The following is a 20,824-nucleotide window of genomic DNA, read 5'->3' on the forward strand; positions in this document are numbered from 1 at the left end:
ATCTTCATTATTTTTCACACATTACCTGTTATTTTTCACACAAAAAGCTTGCTATTATGTTTTCGTCAAGTTTTTATCATCAGACTTGCCCATCCCCAGCCCACGTAGGTTGCAAAATAGGTCTAAATGAAACCTATCTTAGGGGGATGAAGAATAGTGGACTTGACCCCCTTTTCCCTTTAGATGTTAAGAGTGGTTAGTCTAGGGTATTACACCCAACCACTGGGCAAATAGGTTAAAGCTGATAGTGTCTTAATCTATACTCCCAGCTGCATGTGGATTAAGGGGATGATGAGCATCACTGTGAGTGAGCAACAAACAAACTGAACTGAAGGTCAAAATGTTGACATGTCATACAGTTATATTATTGTGTAGGCTTAGCTGGTCGGAAGTCAGGAGTTCTTGCTTCCCCCAGGGCAGTAAAAAATCACTGGTTCTGTATCTTGGTTAATTACTGCAGCAGTGTGGGGTCTGTATTGGTGGGGTGGGGGGAAACTGGCCGACGCTCACCGGGACACCTTAGGCGGTGGAGAGCTGAAACCAAGCGGATTTAACTTCATGCAATGAACAGTAGCGATATTTCTGTTAGGATTGTGGATGCCTGTGAATTTTTGTACTCTCTGAGTAACAGGGTAGTTTTGTACATTACCTTTTTCTCATTAACATGAGATATCCATACCACTTCCTGGGAGAAATCCTTCATTCCTACTTGTTTTGTTCAATATTTCTGGCCAACCTCTACAACTTCCTCTTGTTAGTGTCGTAAGCGCTGAACTTGCCTCGGTGCCTGGCTTGACAGCCAAAATCTCATAAATCAATCAATCCTAGGAGAAATTAATACAGTAGTACTTCAGCTTAAGATGCCTTGGGGTCTGGTTTTCTGATAAGGAAGTCTAACATTTTGGCTTGTACTTAAATGTTTTTCAGATACCTTATAGCTCACGATAATTCCACATAGTTCCTAACGTAAACTAACCTGCACTTCACACTTGCTGTTCAGATCAAGAGGTTCACCTTAAAATGTATCACATCCAAAATGGTAGTACAGTATAGCAAGAAATAAATATACTGGACTGTACCTGATAAGTACAGAACTCGAAGTTGAGGTGTTACTACCAAGGTATTGAATGTTGCAGAAATTATAATTTCCTTGCTGGTGCGTCACCATATATGGCGCTGCATCTCGGCTCAAATTAGAAGGGTCCACAGGATTGTGGCTCCCGCCCCTCACATGTTGAGTAGATTATGACAACATGCGAGGTTAGGCTAAGAAAGTGTAAGTTGCGATGTACCCGTGTAAATATGCCTTTTTTAGTAACAGAAGTCATTATCAGAATCATTTGAGCCACACATTAGTAATTAGAAAAAGGTACACATTAGGATAACATATGACTACACATGACTTAATACTAATTATGGTATCATATGTAGCCTAAACAAATGCCATTTGGGATTGGTGCATTATTAACTATGCTGATGTTGGGAGTAGTCACTTGTAATGGAAATGAAATAGAAGAAAAGTAGTCCAAAGTAACTAAATAAAAAACAAATAGCATTATTGCACAAATAACAAGTAATTATGATCTTTGTAAAAATTCACCAGTAATATACATTAATTAATACTTTAGGACAGGGGTTGTCAACCTTTTGCAGAGTGTGGGCCAGACAGCTATGCAGTGCCTTGGAGGAGGGCAATGATATCAAATTTACTATAAGGATCACTCAATGCCTTAAACTAGGTAACAACCATTAGATTAGTGTCCAGGTGTCAAGTTGGCGGCCAGAATGACATCCCTTCAGGCTGGATGTGGCCCACGGGCCAGAGGTTGCTGACTCCTGCTTTAGGACATATCCCTATAGCGAGCCCGGTTAACTAAAATGACTATCCGTATTGTAGATACTATATCAGCCTTATGGTTTTCATAAGACCACTACAAATGTGCTACCCATTGGTTGGGAGGATGATAGACATCCAGAAGGCAAATTCTATATTACTCAACTAATGGGCAAATGAAATACAGTGGTATCAGGCTAATTTCTTCCTGTGGTAGGGGGGAAAATGCACTGTCTTGTTCTTCCAATTGATGGGAAATAAAAATTGAATAGCCTTTGCTTTATTGCCTTGCCTGTCATAACTGGCATGAAGACACAACCCTCCCTTTGACTGTCAAAGAATAGACCTTTTCCCTTTGACTGTTATGAATGGTGTAAAAAAGCCACGGCCCCACATAACATAACCAAATGAAAAACGGCAGTAGTTCAGACCTGCCATCTAGGCTGTCATGAGTAGTTAGCCCACAGGTCTTGGTGAGAGTTGTTTAGGTGACTTGATTCTTTTAGCCAGTGGCAGTTACATTAGGCTGCTTTAGTATTTTTCCCAATCAGAGCATTGTATCTCAGGTTATGATCCATTGGTTCCAATGTACATTTATTTCAGTCATTTGGGGTTTTGGAAAGGGTTGAGGTCATATTTTCAGTAATCCTTACAGATTTAGAAATGCTGCCAACCACAAAATTTTAGCGAAATTTTTTTCCTCGTTATTTTCCAAAAAAAAAAGGAGTTTGGTTAGTCCATTTGATGGAAGTTTATTAAGACTGTAATTATTACCTCCCCTGGTTTAGATTGGACTTGACAAATGAAATTTTTCTTGTAAGATGAGGCCAAACATATCGCTTTCTAAGATGGTATATGGTTCAGTTAGGGGAAAATATGGGCTAGATTTTGTGGAATTTGATGATATCCAAATTTAATTCTTGTATTTTGTTAAATTTTTGCACTGTTTAGTATTCCCACTTCCAGTTTGTATTACAGTATATCATTTGTTCCATTCCATTTCTACCTGATGCCTAGTTCGTATCTAATTCCACCACCTGTGTATTCAATAAGGCTATCATCATCATGCCAGTCATACCACTTGCCTTTTGAACTGAACGGTTAGGATAGTATTCAGAATAGTGCTATTCTCACCTCTCACTTGCATAATGTATCACAACTAGTACTTGAAGGCAAAGGCTATTTGCACAGCAGTTATTCTTCCTCTGATTGGGCAGGTAAGACACGTGTGTTATTCCCTTAACTGTTTAGTGTTCTGATATTGTATTATATTCCCTGGTCATTTGGTAAATAGTGTAAGAAGGTGTGTGCTGAATGTGGTCAGTTATGAGGATGATATACTGTAGCACAGTATTTGCAATTCAAGAAAACAAGATATTAGATAAATAGCTGCTTATAGATGCTGTAATACAGTATTACTGTATTGTGTGTGTGTATTGGGGGGAGGGATCCCATCTGTCGGCTTATTGTTGTGAGATGGAATGCTTAATAAATACAGTACTTGATCCATAAGCATTTAGGTGAATAAAACATTTTTTACCTCATTTTCCCAGTAGTTGGGGGAATAGCCAATCTGATATCTGAAGTATGATACCCAACATGTTAATATCAGAAAGTTGTTCCTTGAAATGCAAATGGGCAATAAACATAGTGTAATGACATGGACTTATCTTATTGGATGTGGGAATAGAGCTAAAGTTGTGGGATTAGTAGTTTTAACATTTTGCCGGGGTATTTTCAATATCATAGCGGGACTGTTGTGCAGTAAGGTATGACTTAGCAACCAGCTGTAGGAATGTCCTCAGTCTTAAGCGTTTTTACATTTGGAACACTGTATACTGCAAATATTTGGTACACTTTGTACTCCAAGCATTTTTTTGTTGTCCTGAACATTTGTTTGAGGGGCACAGTTTCTGCATTTTGTCTTGTCCTGAACATTGATATGAGGGGCTCAGTTGACATTTTAGGAGTAGGCCGGTTGTCAGTAACCTTAGGAGATGGATAAGTATGAAATTAAAATTTTTTTATTCTTATGATTGGCAAAAGCATAAGCCATGTGCATGTTATCATTCAAGTTATTTTAAGTTTTGCACCTCATCCCCTTAGGTACGTAGGTAGCTAAACTGTGATTAACTGAGAAGTTAAAATAATTTAAACAAGCCTGAACTCAGTTTTATCAAGGTTATCATTGACCTATTTTATAGGTCAAATAGGTAACACAGTATAAGTACTTGTGTGGTGTTAACAGTATATGTATGTTGGTTGTAAAGATGTTTAAATTTCTCATCTATTCTAATTGCAGACTTTAAGATAGGCTGTTAGCAAACTTTAAAGAGTACAAGAGGGATTGAAATTGTCTCATAATTACTGCAATTTGCAGATTTAGTGTCATATAGCAGTCCTGTGTAATTAATGGGTTTTTAAATATGCTGTTTAGATTAAAGGATATAAGAAATGTATAAATTTTAATTTTATGTAATTTAGACATCTTTGTAATAGAACGGGAACCAGTGTAAACCCATTCCCTTTCTGTTTAGGTCTTGTATGGTAAGAAGTAAACTTTGAGACATACCCAAGATCTCAAGGATAAAGATTAGGCTCTTCAGCAAAAGACTATCCAAAAAGGCTCTGTGAAGTAGCTTAGCTTTGGCATCATAATTGACCGTTATTGTTTACTATTAGCAAAATTGCATCTGTTAGGTGAACTGTGAGGATTTCAAGTTGTGTACGAAAGATAATTGTAGTATCATTAACTTAATAAAGTGTCGCCTCAACTAACGGACAGCCCGGAGGTCTGCCTCGTCCGCTAAGTAACAAAGACCCGCTGAGTAGGGTACTCCATAGCTAACTCGTAGGTTATAGTCTAGTACAGTTCATATAAAGTATCTAATAGGCTGTCTTAACTGGTATTTTGTAATTATCAATCAGTTTAAAGTATTTAATTATCATTCGAATTCAAAGATATCTGCAAAATGAACTGCGTCTAATAATGTGTATGTACCTGTACCAACTTCATGCTTACGAAATGTGTAATGTACTGAATGCAAAACCCATACATTATAAATAACACATTGTTTCTTTTTAAATATAATTGCCTCAAATTCTTCATAAAGAAAAATTGACAAAGCATGAAAGGCAAGGAAACATTCTATGTGCATAGTTTATCCTAATATGATGCATGTGTGTGCTTATATCCTGTACACATACACATACTGTATACTGGAATGTGTAAAACTATAGTAGTGTATTAAGTACAGTACTGTGTTATGTCAATGAAAGTGCGTATTGTTTCTTAACATGATGGGCAAAGAAGAAAGTGTTGGTTGTGCGTGTGCATGAGTGCGCTTGTTCAGTCATCACCCTCCACCCTCACAGGCACAAACAAAAACCTCGGCCTACTGTCCAATAACCCTATCGCATTTACCGGATTTCTCCATTAAGTGCAAAATATTTTTTTAATTTTTATCGGGTTGAGGCGAGTCTGTATACTGTATATTTTATTGCCCTATGCCTGGCAACTATAATCTTCAGTTTTGGTAAATCAGTTTAAAATGGTATATTGAGACTAATGTAATTGGTCTTTTAATGGTACAGTCAACCCTGCCTATTCGCGGTTCAAATGGCACAGTCAACCCCCGCCTATTCGCGGTTCAGGATTTGCAGCTCCACCTATTCGCAAGTTTTTCTGTGGAGCTTATCACTGAATTATTCACAAAAAAATTGGTAATTTGCAGATTTTTCGTGACTAAATACAGTTTTTATGATAAAAAATTATTTACTAATTTTCAAACATTAATATTCATGGAAACACAGCAAACTATCAATAAAATGTATTCTTTTTTCAATGCATATTAAATATTACGGTACTGTATGCAGTAATTAACTTCCCAGGGGCTCCCCATGTACTTTACAAAGAAAACAGGAATGCTTCAATACTGTATAACAGAAAATGGATATACTGTACTTGAAAATAGGGTTAACTTGTTGTAGCTTTCTACATCACCTGTAAGCCACATATTTTTAAGGGTAATGTTGTATTATGACTTTGAAATATTAAAGTGTTTTAGATGGTAGTTTAAGGTATATTCTAAGGTATATTCTGTGTAGGATGATAGTTTAAGGCATACATTTGGTGTTTGAACTATTAAAATAAGCAGTTATAAACATTTTTAGGGGGGTCTGGTTTTTGAACTATTTAAATAGCCAGTTATAAGCATTTTTAGAGGGGGATGTCAAGTATTTGCGGATTTTAGCTGTTCACAGGTGTTTGTGGTCCCTATCCCCCGTGAATACCAGGGTTGACTGTATTCTTGCCAACATGGAACATCAAAGGTTTGTGGATTTGCTTTTTCCTAGGGATAAATTGATCTATGATTTCATTCAGAGACTAGCCAACAAGTATATTGTAATGACAGTTTATTTAGCTGAAGTATTAAATATATTTGTTCATACGTGGCACAAACCTGGGTCTTAACATTAGGATAAATCTTCTGGTGCCAGCTGGTTGGACTTAATCCAGTGGTCTGACTGTTGGATACCCATATATCTAAGAGATCAGAGGTTTAGGTCTCCTTCCTTTGAATTCTCTTATTCAGGAAGTATGGGCTGGTGTGCTTCTAACCCCTAGTTTCATCTAGATTCCCTACCTCCCACCAAGGGTGAGTCTATCCTATCAGCAGACCCAGGTTTGTTCCATGTATGAACAAATGACAAATTTAAATTAATTTGTATTTTTCAAAGCTAACAAACCTGTGGTCTTAACATTTTCTGCCCACCTCTAGCCACCCCTCTTTCAGTTAACCATTGGAAGAAAACTTAAGACGTCATGGGATTGAAATAAGGTCATTGTCCGCTTCCCATCTCACCTCCGTGATGGATGCACAGATGCCACCAGTTCTGTACATAAACAATTCTTGTTGTTTTCTACCGGTTTCCAGCTGGCGCCACAAGATTTATCCTAATGTTAAGACTGCAGGTTTGTTAGCTATGAAAAATACAAATTAATTTAAAATTGTTATTTTGAGTTTATACAGGAGTACTTTTCTTAATAGCTTGGTTATCTGACTAGAGCTCTTTCTTCCTTTTATTTAACCTTCCTGGTTTTGATATTTGGGAAATCTCTGGTTATAGAATACTATAACGTTTTAACACTGGGATGCATTTGCTTCTTACATAATTACTTGCAACAGATAAGTTACTTCTTTTAACTCCCATAGTCAGTCTCATCCAGTGTTTACTTCACAGCTACTCTTGCTTCAAATTTGGATGGCCATTGCATCATTGCAGGTACAGCTTTCATTACCATTCCTTTCCTCTGTAGGGGGTTAGTGTCATCAGTGCACCTGACACAGTGCACTGTAAGCATTACTAAAGGTTCTTTGCAGCGTTCCTTTGGCCCTTAGCTGCAACCCCTTTCATTCCTTTTACTGTACCTCCGTTTGTATCCTCTTTCTTCCATCTTAGCACCCTCTCCTAACAATTGTTTCATAGTGCAACTTACAGGTTTTCCTCATGTTTCACCTTTCAAACCTCCTTTACTCTCAATTTTCCTTTCAGCGCTTAATGACCTCATGTTTCCCAGCACTTGTCATCAGGCGTAAGTCTCATATTTCAGTTACCATTGCTTCTATCATCAAAGTTACAAATGCTTCATGTCTTTTAATTGTTCTCAGACTGTTTGCCTCTGATTGTCCACAATGATCAGAGCAATCACAGGATCAGGCTGGTGTATCGTCCTGTTTTTTGGGAGAGGATCCAATATTATGCTTTCAAGGATCTGATATATTGGCAAAGAGTCCTGCTCTGTCAGAGCCCGACCAAGCCAAGTTGGATCAGCTTTTTCAAGAAATCATTGAGCTGATTCTCTAGTGCAGTAGTCTGGCATAGGTGACCCCAGCGTCCTGTCTCAACCCAAGCTCATTGATTGAGCTCACTCTTCGGTGCTCACCTAAAGTTAGCGTCTTTCAGATTGCTGTGGTCTTGGCTAGGTTGTGATGATTCAGACCAGATGAACAGTCTGTTGTATAGATCAGAAGGTTCTGTTGTCAAAAGTATTGAGCAAGGTGCTTCCCAAGCTGTTGGCATGTCAGGAAATTCTGTGTGCTATAGAATACCAAGCCTACACTCTTTATCACTTTGCTGCCTCAGTCTGCAGACTGAGAAATGACCTTCCCTTGGAGAGGCTCTGCAGTACCGTAGTATGTCTTATATGTGTACTTTACAACATCAGTGATGAGTTTGAAGTACTTCAGAGAGATCTTGGAAATTACTTCTGTGCCAAGAAATTGGACATCTTGAATCTTGTGTTTATAGTTGACTGATTGAGATTTTCTTATTAAATGCCAGTCTTTTAGAGCCAGGACCTACCTTGAGTTTTGAGTTAGTTTGCTCTTCCAAAGGCCAAAACAATAAGACTAGAGCAGGGCACTTTTTTTATATTCCAAAGCAAAACTTTCCCAAATTTTCTTGGTGTTTTTAAGAATGTTAGTTTCAAGCTGGGGAGGGGGGGGATGGAAATATCACAATTGGTAGATGATACTAAAGGCAGTTTGCAGCTCTCTTTCAGCTCCTAGTTATATTTCTTGCTATATTTTACATTTTATTCAGCTTGTTTAATCTGTTCCTTCCTGGCTTTGCTATCCTTAATCCAACTTTTCACCTCCCTAAAGCCTTTTGACAAGGCTTATTCTAGGAATATATCAATTGTGTTTCTTACCTACTGTGCATAGTAACGATAGTGATAACCATTGTACATGTTTATGAACTTTGTTTTGGCATGCTTATAATATATTGAAGTCTAACTTATTACTTTTGCCTTTTTTTTTTAACTATTTTTATATATCATCTTCATAGAGACTGAATTTCTTTTAGAATTTTGTGGTGTTAATCCTTAAATGCTATAATTTTACATAATGTTCAGCATTTGTTAGATTTAAAAGTATGCTGTATTACATAGTACTCCTACTTAATACATTTTTCAGTGCTGCTTCTAATGAATATATAGAGTAGTTCTTTGTTGTCACCTATTTATGTTATAGTAGCTGTATTGCTTTACGCCTTATGTTGTATGGTAGCAGCAGTAGTAGTCAGCATAGCACAAAAGTGACCTAACTTATTGGTCCAGCATTTTTTCAAAGTGTAGAATTTGTTTTTGTATATTTTCTAAGGTTCCTCAATTACCCATCCAAGTGTAAAATACTCTTTAGTGTTGGTCAAGAAACAAGTGTGTTTTATGAGTTAAATGATCGTCAAAAAGTCCTTTACTTTAGTTTTCTAATACTTTAATCAACTGACATTGGTTATTCTTAGAATAAAATACAAAAGGTTGCTTAACAGCTGAAACTTGAGTACAGCACTGTAAATGGGATGGAGATCTAGTCACAAAGACTAAATTTGTATGATTGTTTTAGCAGCTTTAACCCTGTCCAGAATCATTTCTTTTGCAGCTCTTGGTGTTAATTTGTTCATATGTTCATAAGAACTATACTGAGACAGTTATGCTTCAGCTGTATTTGTTAGTGCTCAACTGATGAGATTTTGAGTCTGGAAATAACAGGTTTTTGATATTTTCAATTGGGTACAAAGGGAAAATTCACTGCTTTGGCCATAGTCAGGAATCCAGGAAATGTGTTAATCCATACAAAAGCTGCTGTTAATTTTGTTAAAGTTTGTTTGAAGAGGGTAACATTGTGTTATTTTGAGGAATTCTGTATGGTTAACTGTTCATGCATATCCAGACTTTGGCATCTTTAAAAGCCCCTTCCTGGGTAATCACTGGAGTTCATTAGAAATTTTAAGGGCATGTCTTTTCCAGTGACAAGGTAGCTAGATATAAAAGAGACCAGAGTGTTTTTGTTATAGTTTTGACCAAATCACTGTCTTCCAGGGAATACTTTGAAGAGATTAGTAACATACCATAATGCCTGGTTATCAGGCTTGGTGTCCCCTCCTATCAACAAGTTAGTGTTAAGGTGCTTCTTACCTGTCTTAAGTAAGATGAAAGAAGCTGAGGTTCCTTATATCACAAAAAAATTAAGAGTAGCAATAGCAAATTGGAACTTGTCACAAACAGGAACTGTTTTAATTGGATGGATCTTGTGAGATATCTTACAAAGGAAAAGGAGAGATATCTTACATGGGAAAAGAAATCAGAGGTGGAATTGCTGTTTGATGAAAATTCCATTACTGCACATATTGCTAGTTTTGAAGGAGCTAGCACCTTTTTAGCTCCACCTGCTGGAAATATTTTGTTTTCCTCTTAAATTCATGTCAGCTTTCTCTGATTTTATGGTATAGCTGATGTGATCTTGTTCAGTAAGTTGAGCTAGGTCATCACTGCCAAACTACCTGTGCTTGAACATAAAATACTGAAGCAATTTGGTAGATTCATTTTGATTATTACATTTTCTTTACTAAGATGTGTGTACGGGTAAGTCTGTCCGTTGAGATGAAGAGTTAGGTCAGCAGTGACATGACCTGTGATCACTGCAAGAATCAATAAGTGCACTTAACTTCATCCACTGATTGGCGTTGAGGTGGTTGTTTGGTAGAGGCTCTGGGGGAAGGTGATGCCAGTGACTGCTGCAAGGATGGGCAGTGGAGAGTAGTCATATACTGCAGCTGTTGTAGTCCAGCCTGCAAAATGATTTAGATTTGCATACTCGAGCAAAATGACCATTCATGGCACAATTATTGCAGGAGTCTCTGCTTGCTGAACAGTTAGTATTACTGTGGCATGGCCCACCACAAAAATAACACCCTTTCTGTGTAGAGAGAGCAGCTGCCATTGTTTGTGTCTTGAAAGTACTTAATCACAATCCTGCAATGTGTCCTTGTGGCACTCACCAGATTATCCCCTGCTGTGTGTGGCTGTTAAGGGTTACCACAGTGGCAGTATGTACAATCTGTGGGGTCAAAGTGGTGTAAGCACTTGAATTATGCTGGGTTAAATCTAAAGATAAGCTTGATCATAAGCTGCCTGTTTTCTAGAAGATGAAGGCAAATCATAGTTGAAGCTAGGCCGTTTATAAAGGCATCTCTTGTTAGTTCCTCTTTGTACTGCTCTGCACTAACAGTTTTGAAGTTAGTCCTAACATAATGTTATGTAGTTCTCTTAAAAACTCATCTAAAGACTTGATTGGATTTGCTGCCATGTTGTAGGTAGATGGCTTGCAAATATTTCATTAGGGGTCCTTTCATACAGTTTCCCCAGTCTAGCAATTTCACAATTTGTGCTTTCTTGGATGTGCTCATAGGCATTGTGGAGTATGCAGTTCACTAGTGTCCAGAGTATGTCCAGTGCGTTAGTCCTATTCCCACACTCTTCAGTGAAGTTGGAAAATGTCCTGTGCCAGTGCTGCCTCTTCTTCACTGCTGTAGGGGAGCTGGGGCCCAAGTCCAAGCAGGCTGGCTTCAGTAATTTCACTTTGTTGAGCTGAATAAATTATGACAGTAAAAGGCTTGGCTGCTGCTACCCAAGCTGTATTCAGCTATAACAAAAGTTGACTAGTGACAAACAAAACCTCATAGCACTATTGCAAAAGAAATAAAACTTCTGACTAGCCCCAAAATAAAGTGCATGGCATTGCAGCTTTTAAATATACAACATAGTAATAAACATAACACTTCCTATGTACAGTCTAATACACAGTTAAAAGGGAGGGAGGAATCTTACATGTTGAGTGGATAGTCCTGCCAATGTGTTGTAAACAGTCCTTGAGTATGACAAGAAGTGATGATAGAAGGACGAAAGTATGAAAGTTAAAATGACTAATGTATGATAATCTTGATATGTATTAAAACACACTTGTTTTGGAGCTTTGATGTGGTTTAGAATTTTGTCTGCAGAGCCATTAGTGTGTTTAGAAATGGCATTAACTAAATAACACTCGCTTGGTAGCACTAGCACCTGCGAGAGAGTTAACAAATTCCAAGCATTTTTTGCGGAATGTTGGCCTTTGCAATGAAGACACTAGTCTTTTGTTCTTGCCTTTGGTTTAGAGCAAGAACGATTTTAAAGCATTTACTTTTTTCAGGGTTTAAACACCAAACTTTACCCCATTTAGGGGTAATAAGATTCACTTTTATCCTGTACAGTATAGTGTGCTCAGATATTAATCATTGTGTGTTGGATCCAACACTATTATGTGTAAAGTGCATTTTCCCTTTTTTAGTTTGGTGTTTGGTCAGATTAGTGCATGAAAAGCTTAATTGTTATTTATTGCTTTTGCTGAAGGTAATTTTCCATCATGTCAGAGCTATTGTTACTTCATTAAATTTTGAGAAATTTGTCCTGGACTCAGTGAAAGAACCACCTTGTAGCTTCTTTCTTTAAATTTTAAAGCCTAGTCTTGATTTTTGGGAAGCATGTAGGAACATTATTTGTATAGGACCCCACCTTTGTTTCAATAGTTATTACTTTCATTTTGACTGTCATTTGTTTGGTTGTTGGACCCAGTGAAGGGGTCTCATTAACACCGCTTCTGCTGAGGTGGTTTACCCATGAGGCTGCTCTTACTGTGTCTTATTCCAGAGAGCCTTACTTCTTGAGAAGGGTCCAACCTTTGGTGGCAGTACAATCCAGAAAGGGTCCAAGACCAGGTTTGAATGTTTTATGTTTCATTTAAGAAACCTTTAGTTTGCTTGGGTGGTTCTTGTCTAGCTGCACCAACTCATCATCCCTCTCAATGTGGGAATCGGCTAGCTTTAACAGTAGGTACGATTCACCCAGAATAATAAAGATTTTCATAATAAAAATTTATTTGGATGCTTACTTATTGTTAAAGTATGACTGACTCTGCTCCTCAATACTTAGTTGGGTTGTCAAGAAGAATTTTGATCAGAACAAAAACGTTCAAAACATGCTTGGTGGAAAACAGGTGAACTAGATAGTCATCCAGGTTAGCCAAACAGTCTTTCCATTTTGAATGCAGGCTACACGTGCTGTTGCAAAGATATAGCTATTTTTACCAGTAGGGAAGCATCCAAATATATTTGTGTGAAAACTTATTTTTCTTAAATTTATCGGTAAAGTTTTTTTTTTTTGCTTATAGCCCTGTTGACTTTGAAAATAACCTATTGAAAGTAATCATTAACAAACCATAAAGTAACAAAAATATAGGAAATTTGAAATACTTCACAGTACAGTTGAAACTAGCCAGTCAGTTATCTGTAAAACTCTGATTGACAGTTTAAAGGGGTGGGACTGCTTGCAAAGGTAGATGTTAAAACCTAAAGTAAAGTACTGTGCACTATGCTATGCACTACTATGCTGCTCACTGCATATACTGAAGTATGTAGATGCTTTACAATTTAACATAGGATATTTTGTATCACCAGCTCTAGCCATGTGCTTATGAAGCCTGATACTTTTCAATTAAGTAACTATTGTATCTGCTCTGTGCTGGATAACAATTTTTTTGTATTCAGTACTTCTGAAGAGATTGCTGGCTCTGAAATAGCAAGTAGTGTAGATCCTGAAGCTGAGGTTGGTGCCTGTGATGCAGCTGCTGAAACAGCTTGCACAGCAGATGTTTTAGTAGATGATAGTGCTCCTGAAGTTGCGCCTGAGGATGCAGCTGCAAATGTTGAAGATCTCTCAGGTGCTTCTGTAACCACAGGCTCAGCTTGTGATATGCCATTGCCTAATTATGGAGAAATATTGCGTACCCTGAACTACAATTTTCCCGGGTAAGCGTATGGGAATTTTTATCCCTATAAAATAAGGATAATTTGCAAATTCATGATCCCTCCCTATAATATGTAGAATATATGTTAGGAACTTGTTTAGAGTTTATTAAATTCAAGACTGTTATTTGTTGTACAGCTATGCTCAAAAATGATACTACATGACTGCTTAGGGTTTTGTTCAAAATTCCCTAACTGGCAATCTAACTTGCTGCATATTTATCTTTTATTTCAAGGGAAAACAAGATTATTTCGTAAAATGAGGCCATAAAATTGTTTCATAAGAGTGAAATCTGTCATATATATCAAAACTGTAAGAAAATATCACGTGTAGCCAGATTTTGAAAAAAGTGACGAAACCTTTCCAAAACTTTGGTCATCTAGTGCTGATGCATTTGACAAGGAAAAGTCTTCATCAAATCTACGTTCAAATGTTAAAATTGTTTTAAAAAATTAACAAAAAATTTTCATTACACTTCCATATTGCTTGCATTGCAACCATGAAATTCAAAATACAGTAGCCCTTTTTAATTAGTTTTACCCCTCGATGTTAAAAAAAGATCAAGTATTACCATAGTTAAAATGCATCCACCAATATCAACATAAGGGTATGGCCTGTATGACACAACCATATGAGTGGCAGCAACATGAATCAGCTAAAACATAGGTCTACAATGTGTAGAGACACTGAAATCATTTTGAAAACCTATTGTATATTTATTGGAATATATATTGGTATTTTCATTAAAAATGAAATTGTGTTATATTTCTTAACCACTTCAAAAATAATGGATTAATAGTAAATATTCCATATGCAATTAAATTTTTGTTGATGCCAATATTTTGTTCCTAGGCCTAGGCATGTTAGCTTTCTTAACTTGCTAAAAATACCTTACACATAGCAATCACATATCTATATTAACAATTTCTTGCCAGAAAGCATATGAAGTTTTTTATGCAGTACATTCTTGCGCTTCAAGTTTGCTTATGACTGAATCAATTGTTGTATACACCAAAAGCAAACTGAAGGACTTTCAAGGAAATAGCATTCTTCGTTAGTTAAAAATAAAAAAGTTTTGCATAATCCTTTGTGTTATTACTAATAGATATTTAGATTAATAGCTATATTCTCAGTATAATTAAAGAATCGTCATCTTTTATTCTTCAAAGAACAGGTAAAATCTCAAAGTAAATACTGTACTACAGTAGTAAACAAGATTACATCCAAAGAACCTGAGATTATTTTCATTAGGCCTATAAATCATTTTGCAACATACAGGCAGTTTGAACATGGCCTAAAACTTCAAAATAAAAAAAAAATGTTGTAATTCATATTCCTGTTTTAAAAATTTTGTAATGAACATTAAACTTATTAGGTCTACAGTTGTATGTTGTAGAGGTAGTTACAATGACTACTTTGAGTAGCAGCTTAAGTGCACTGGCATTGACGAGACTGCTAACTTTATCACACAGTGCTTTGAGCTAAGTAATTTAAAAAAAATTTTAATTCATGTCAGATTACAAATTATACCAATGCATAAAATAGATCTTATTCATACTGTATACCCTTAAGGAAAATATTAGCTGTGAATTCGCAAGCTTATCGACATGTATGACATTGTAAAGAAAGAAAAAATTTGAACACTACTTGGTAACCGTTACACTGAGTCTGAGATTTTGGATGATGCAGAAAGAATCATGTTGCATCACTTATGAGCTTGGCTGTACAGTGTAGTTTATGTATACAGGAAGAGCATTTATTCTTTTGCTGTGAACTGTAACAATTAATTTCTCCAGAGTATAGCATACATAAGCAAACTTTTGCTTTTATGAACCTGAACATCTAACAAGGATAGTCAATAGGAGTGAATTGGTTGTAAATATATTTGAGGTCTTGAAAGAAGTCATCTAACTTTTTTTTTTTTTCCTGAGCATTTTTTCATTGTTTCCTGAACATTCTTAAAGGTCTTCATCTTGCTACTTCGTATCTACTGCTTTTTTGACCAGCTGTTCCTCATCCCATCTCATTACTTGAGCTAACCATCTAAATTTTTTTCTCATTCTGTTCCATCCTTATGATACAACTTATTTTCTTTGATTCCTCATTTATAATGTTTTCTTCTCACTCTACACCAGTCATGAATCTTAACATTGTGTGGTAACGCCTTTTCAAAATCGCCTCTTATTTTTCTTGTCGGCACCCTTATTTCTGCTGCATGCAGTAGTGCAGACCTTACTTTCCCACTCTCTACACTTGTGTGATAGTTTTATTTAGTAGCAGTCTAATGCACGCTTTCCATTTCATCCATGCTGCAACTACTCTGTACAGGCCAGTGTCTCCCCAGAGTAACAGAAATACTCTTCCTCTTCTAAAACCTGCCCATCTATCACAGCAGGAGTGTTCGATCCCCAATCTACCCCTTTGCTATACATGTTAGGCATCATAGGTCTCATTATTATTATTATTGTTGTTCAGAAGGTGAACCCTATTCATATGGAACAAGCCCACAGGGGCCATTGACTGGAAGTTCAAGCTTCCAAAGAATATGATTTTCATTAGAAGAAGTAAGAGGAAGTAAAAGGAAATATAGAAAGAAGAGATCTCCCTGGTTAAACAAGGAAAAATAAATTTAAGTTAAAAGAAGATAAAAATTTAAGTAAATTATTAAAATGCAAAGAGCATTGTATTAGGGTAGTACAGTAATGCACTGCATCTTCGCTTAAACTTTCGAGTTCCAGTTGCACAACATTCTCAGGGAGACTGTTCCACAGTCCAACGGTGTGAGGAATAAAGGGCCCTTCGAACTAGAAAGCTCGATAGCGAGGCATGTTTACTGCATATTGGTGCTGCTGTTCAGCAAATTTGGTTGCTCTTGGCAGAAAAGGGGCTCAAGGATCAATTGTGAATGTGGAAGATCTCTTAAAATACAATTTATGAAAAATTGACAAACCAGAGACCATCCATTGATGGTCCAAGTTATGACTGCTAATATTAGGAAACAGAAACCTACCATCATGAACCATTTTATCTGAAAGAGAGAAATCTCGAGCAGAAGCAGACATCTATACCAGAGAACAGTATTCGAGTAAAGGAAGGACCAATGACCTAACACAGCTTGCATTGATTTTATCACTGCTATAAATATATGAGGCGTTATGTACAATACCTAACTTACATGCAGCATTTGCTGATACTTTCATTAGATGTTTCTCAAAAATAAGATGCGAGTCAGAAGTTACACCTTGAATAGTTAAAGTTTCAGCCTCATTCAGTAGAGTCCTATCCACCTGATGGGGTGGAAAATCTGTACGAGATCTGCTGATCAACAGTGTTTTTGCCTTACTGGAGTTCAGCCTCCTGCACCACTGTTCACATCATTCACTAATCTGTTCCATGTTATGATTGAGACTAAGGGTAGCTTCATTTCTCACAAGTGGAGAGACTACTACACCCACAAGTGTTGCACCATCTTGATGATGTATATTTTGTAATCCTTTTATAATCCTTTTATAAAAATGTCCTCTGGATATTTTTATTTACTAGTAGTCTTGCACACACACACTCCATTTCATCCATGCTGCAACTACTCCTGGCTCCATTATCAATTCCAGCTTTCCAGTCCAGTGCATCCCCAAGATAACAAATGCTGTGTCTCCTTAAGGTCTGCCCATCTTTCACAGTAGGAGTCTCTGATCCCCTATCTAACCCCCTTTGCTAAACATGATCTCTTGATCATGTATATTTTGTAATCCTGAGCACCTTTCCAGACAGCATGAACATTGCTTATGTTCTACACAAACACTGTCTATATAAAGCAATTAAGCCACATTTTTCAGCACTACTTAGTATCTTAGCAATTACTGTGATAAACAAAATTACCGTTTGATCTTTGATGGACACCAACAAATTGTTGATACACCTGCCATTGTCTTTAGATATAGCACTAAGGTAACATTACTAGCTGAATTAGGCTTGCTGGTACCCTATGCTTTCTTGAATATTTTCACTTTAGCTCTGCTGTGTTGAGAATCGAACTCCACTCCTCCCAACTCCTATTGTTTGCCCTTACCACCTGCCTTTTAAGGTCCCTCTTTTTCCTTTGTCCATGCCTTTTCTCTGCCAGACCTAGAAGGCTTTTTTCTTCTCTTCTGTTGCACATCTTGGGCTCTAGTTTCACCTGGCGGACTGCTCTTCAGTTGCACAGCTTGCTTCTCAGTATCACTGCATACTTTTTGATTATTTATGTATGCATTCTTTCAGGGGGTTTTTCTGCTGTGCTTAACTATTTTTCTTGATATGGTACTCCTTTTACAGACTGCTGTTTGCATTTTATACCAAATGATAAGTCTGAGGAGTAATATAACTGGGTATGACATTTCCTGCAGTGAGCAATTTTATACCATGCTAAACTTGTTAATTGACAAATTATTCTCTGATATAATTTTACTGAATTCATCCTTTCAAAAAATACTGGGTTTTCACCTATAACTTAGGTAATTGGAGGCCGCCATTGCCTAGATATCTGAAGCTGCATTATCTGAACCAGAAAGACTATTACAATGAAAATAATTGGGAGTAAGCTAAAAATTTTACAACTTTTTCCCCTTATAATACTTACAAACTTCGACTATTTTATGTTATCTGTACTGAAAAATATCCTTCACATTATTATAGATGTTACGGTACCATTATGTATAAGAATTCACCATATGAGTAGATATCATTGCCAAAAAGTATCCAAGATGTAAAAACCACTTGGTTGATAGTTTCAGCGCTGAAACTTTCAATATTAAATACTTGAAAAATTCACGTTTCCATATTCTGCCTTGGAAATTTTGTCCTAACAAGGTCTATTGTAGAATAGTATTATCAAAAACATTTAGCACAGCACGCTAAATGTGTGAAAAGTTGCTCTGTGTGATTGCAGAACACAAGTTTCTCTGAAATAAACTCTAGGAGTGAGGGATAAGATTATGGTGTAAGGGTGGACTTCTATACCATGTCAATTTCAGCTTCTGGTTTATCAGCCTCCATTTTCCAGCAAAGTCATTTCTCAGGTCTTTACAGTAGTCCAATTCATCCTCTTCTAGGTCATGTAATAGAAGAACCCAACTTTTGAAATTTTCAAGCATTTAATGTTGAAAGTTTCAGCGTCGAAACTATCAACCATATGGTTTTTACATATTGGATACTTTTTGGCAACGATATCTACTCAGATATAGTGAATTCTTGTACATAATGGTACTGTAATATGTATAATAATGTGAAGGATACTCTTCAGCAAAGGTAACACATAAAATAGTCAAAGTTTAAAAGTATTATTGCAGTACTGTATACAGTATGTAAGGGGAAAGGGTTGTAAAATTCTTAGCTTACCGTACTCTCAATTAGCTGCAATTTAGTTTTTCTGGTTCAGATAATGCAGCTAATAATGCTGATCTCTTCATGCTTCAGAGGCTGGAGAACAATGTTGTTGATTGTTGGTTCTTGAAATATATTGAATGTTAACTTTGGTCAAGTTAACTCCAAAGGCAAGGGTCTTACAACTATCAATATATCTGTTATTAGATTACAAAAGTCTTTATCACCACAGTTGCAAATGGGAAATGGATGAAAGGAGGACACAGGATAGAAACTCCTGGAAAAGACCCATTAAAAACTGATACAGGCAGTTCCCAGTTATTGGCATGGGTTCTGTTTCGACAATGTGACAATAAGTGAAATTAGCTGGTAACCGAATATCCGTGATTTTCGGTGATTTTCGGCGCTTATCGGCACCGATAACTGGAGATTGGCACCGCTGTTAGGTATGTATCAGCGCTGATAAGCAGATATTGGCAATTTTTGGCGCCAAAAATCGCTGATTTTCGTCGCTAGACAAGCCCCGTAAAACTGGATCGCTGATAATTGAGCCCACAGATAACCAGGGGCTGCCTGTATTTGTATATTCTGGTAAGCTCTTGCTTGACAGGATCTCCAGCTGGTTTTAATAGATGTGTGTTATTCCTGGTGGTTCCAGGTTTTTCAATTTTTCCTGAGGGACCTTTCAACTACTTCAGGTGTTATGCTCTCTGTTGGTCCATCTGTTATGCCAATATCCTCCTCCATTATTTTTGATCAGATCTTCAGAATACTGCCTCCATTTTTCCAGTATTTTTTTTAACTCTAAAAGTCTCATTTTTCATTTTAATACTTCATAGATAGCCTCTTTTCATCTTTTCCAGCTCCTCGTCCACTTTGGCATCTTAAATACTGTAGTAGCTTTTTTTCTTCAGCTTGGTTGAAATTCTTATTCCCTCCTCATAACTCTACTTTCTTGCCCTTGCCACCTGCCTTTTGGCCTTCCTCCTATTTTCCTTCTTTCAAACATTATCATCATGACTGACCATCTGTGAGAGCTTGCAGACTCTCCTCTCCTCTTCAGTTGCCTTTTTGACATCCTGACTTCATCGTCTTGTCTTTCACCGTAATCCTCCCTGATGTCACCAGGATACTTTTCTGCTGCCTTTTGTTTCCTTTCTATCAGGTGTTTCCACTGACCAGTCTGTGGTGCCATATTTGTCGACATTTTTTTTAAAGGTATGATTGTTTAGGCTTTCACAATTAGAAGCCTTTGTGGGAGTTGCTGTCATTGTGACTGGATTATAAATGAAACTGTTCTTCAGGAAATTCTTCCCTGTAGGGGGCTAGTGCCATCAGTGCACCTCATGCAGTGTACTGTAGGCATTACTTAAGGTTCTTTGCAGCACCCAATCGGCCCCAGGCTGCATCCCTTTTCGTTCCTTTTACTGTATTTCATCTCAAATTCTTTCTTCCATTACTTTTCACCCTCTCTTAACAATTGATTCAAAGTGCAACTGCAAAGTTTTCTTCCTGTTACACCTTTCAAACCCTTTACGTACTGTCAATTTCCGTTTCAATACTGAATGACTTTGTAGATCCCAGTGCTTGGTCTTTGGCCTAAATTCTATATTCTGTTCTGTTCTATTCAGGAAATTTGTGCAGTCTACAGATTTTACCCCTGATTTATTATTGCTAATTACCCATGTACTGGTAATCTTTTTAAACATATTTTTGGATGCTTCATTGTTAAAATAGCATGACATTATTCCTGACAGTTAGAAAGTAAAGCGCTAATGTGGTATCGAGGAAGAGGTGTAAAAAATGGAAAAAAGTTAATTATTTTTCCTCAAATAGACTAAAGCTTCAGTGATTTTGTTAAATGAAATTAAGCATGTCATACTAAAAAAAGCAAATGGTGGTCTGAAAATGAAATCCATGTTGTCACCCATCCTATTCTAACT

General features: G+C 36.9%; 1 protein-coding gene across 3 annotated transcripts in view; it reads left to right on the forward strand.

The window, feature by feature from the left end:
- The window catches only part of jagn (jagunal), a 50,439-nt gene that overhangs the window by 1,912 nt on the left and 27,703 nt on the right, over positions 1-20,824 (forward strand). For 2 of the 3 annotated variants that reach the window (XR_010852083.1, XM_067098605.1), the window contains exon 2: positions 13,262-13,522. The exons of the other annotated variant lie outside the window; for it this stretch is intronic. Coding sequence is in view for 1 of the 2 variants with exons in the window: in XM_067098605.1 (XP_066954706.1) it covers positions 13,262-13,522 (261 nt within the window). In the remaining variant the exon portion in view is untranslated. The remainder of the gene's footprint in view (positions 1-13,261; positions 13,523-20,824) is intronic. 3 annotated transcript variants of the gene reach the window in all.

The sequence above is a fragment of the Macrobrachium rosenbergii genome, chromosome 55 (assembly GCF_040412425.1).
Source record: "Macrobrachium rosenbergii isolate ZJJX-2024 chromosome 55, ASM4041242v1, whole genome shotgun sequence".
NCBI classification, from domain to species: Eukaryota; Metazoa; Arthropoda; class Malacostraca; order Decapoda; family Palaemonidae; genus Macrobrachium; species Macrobrachium rosenbergii.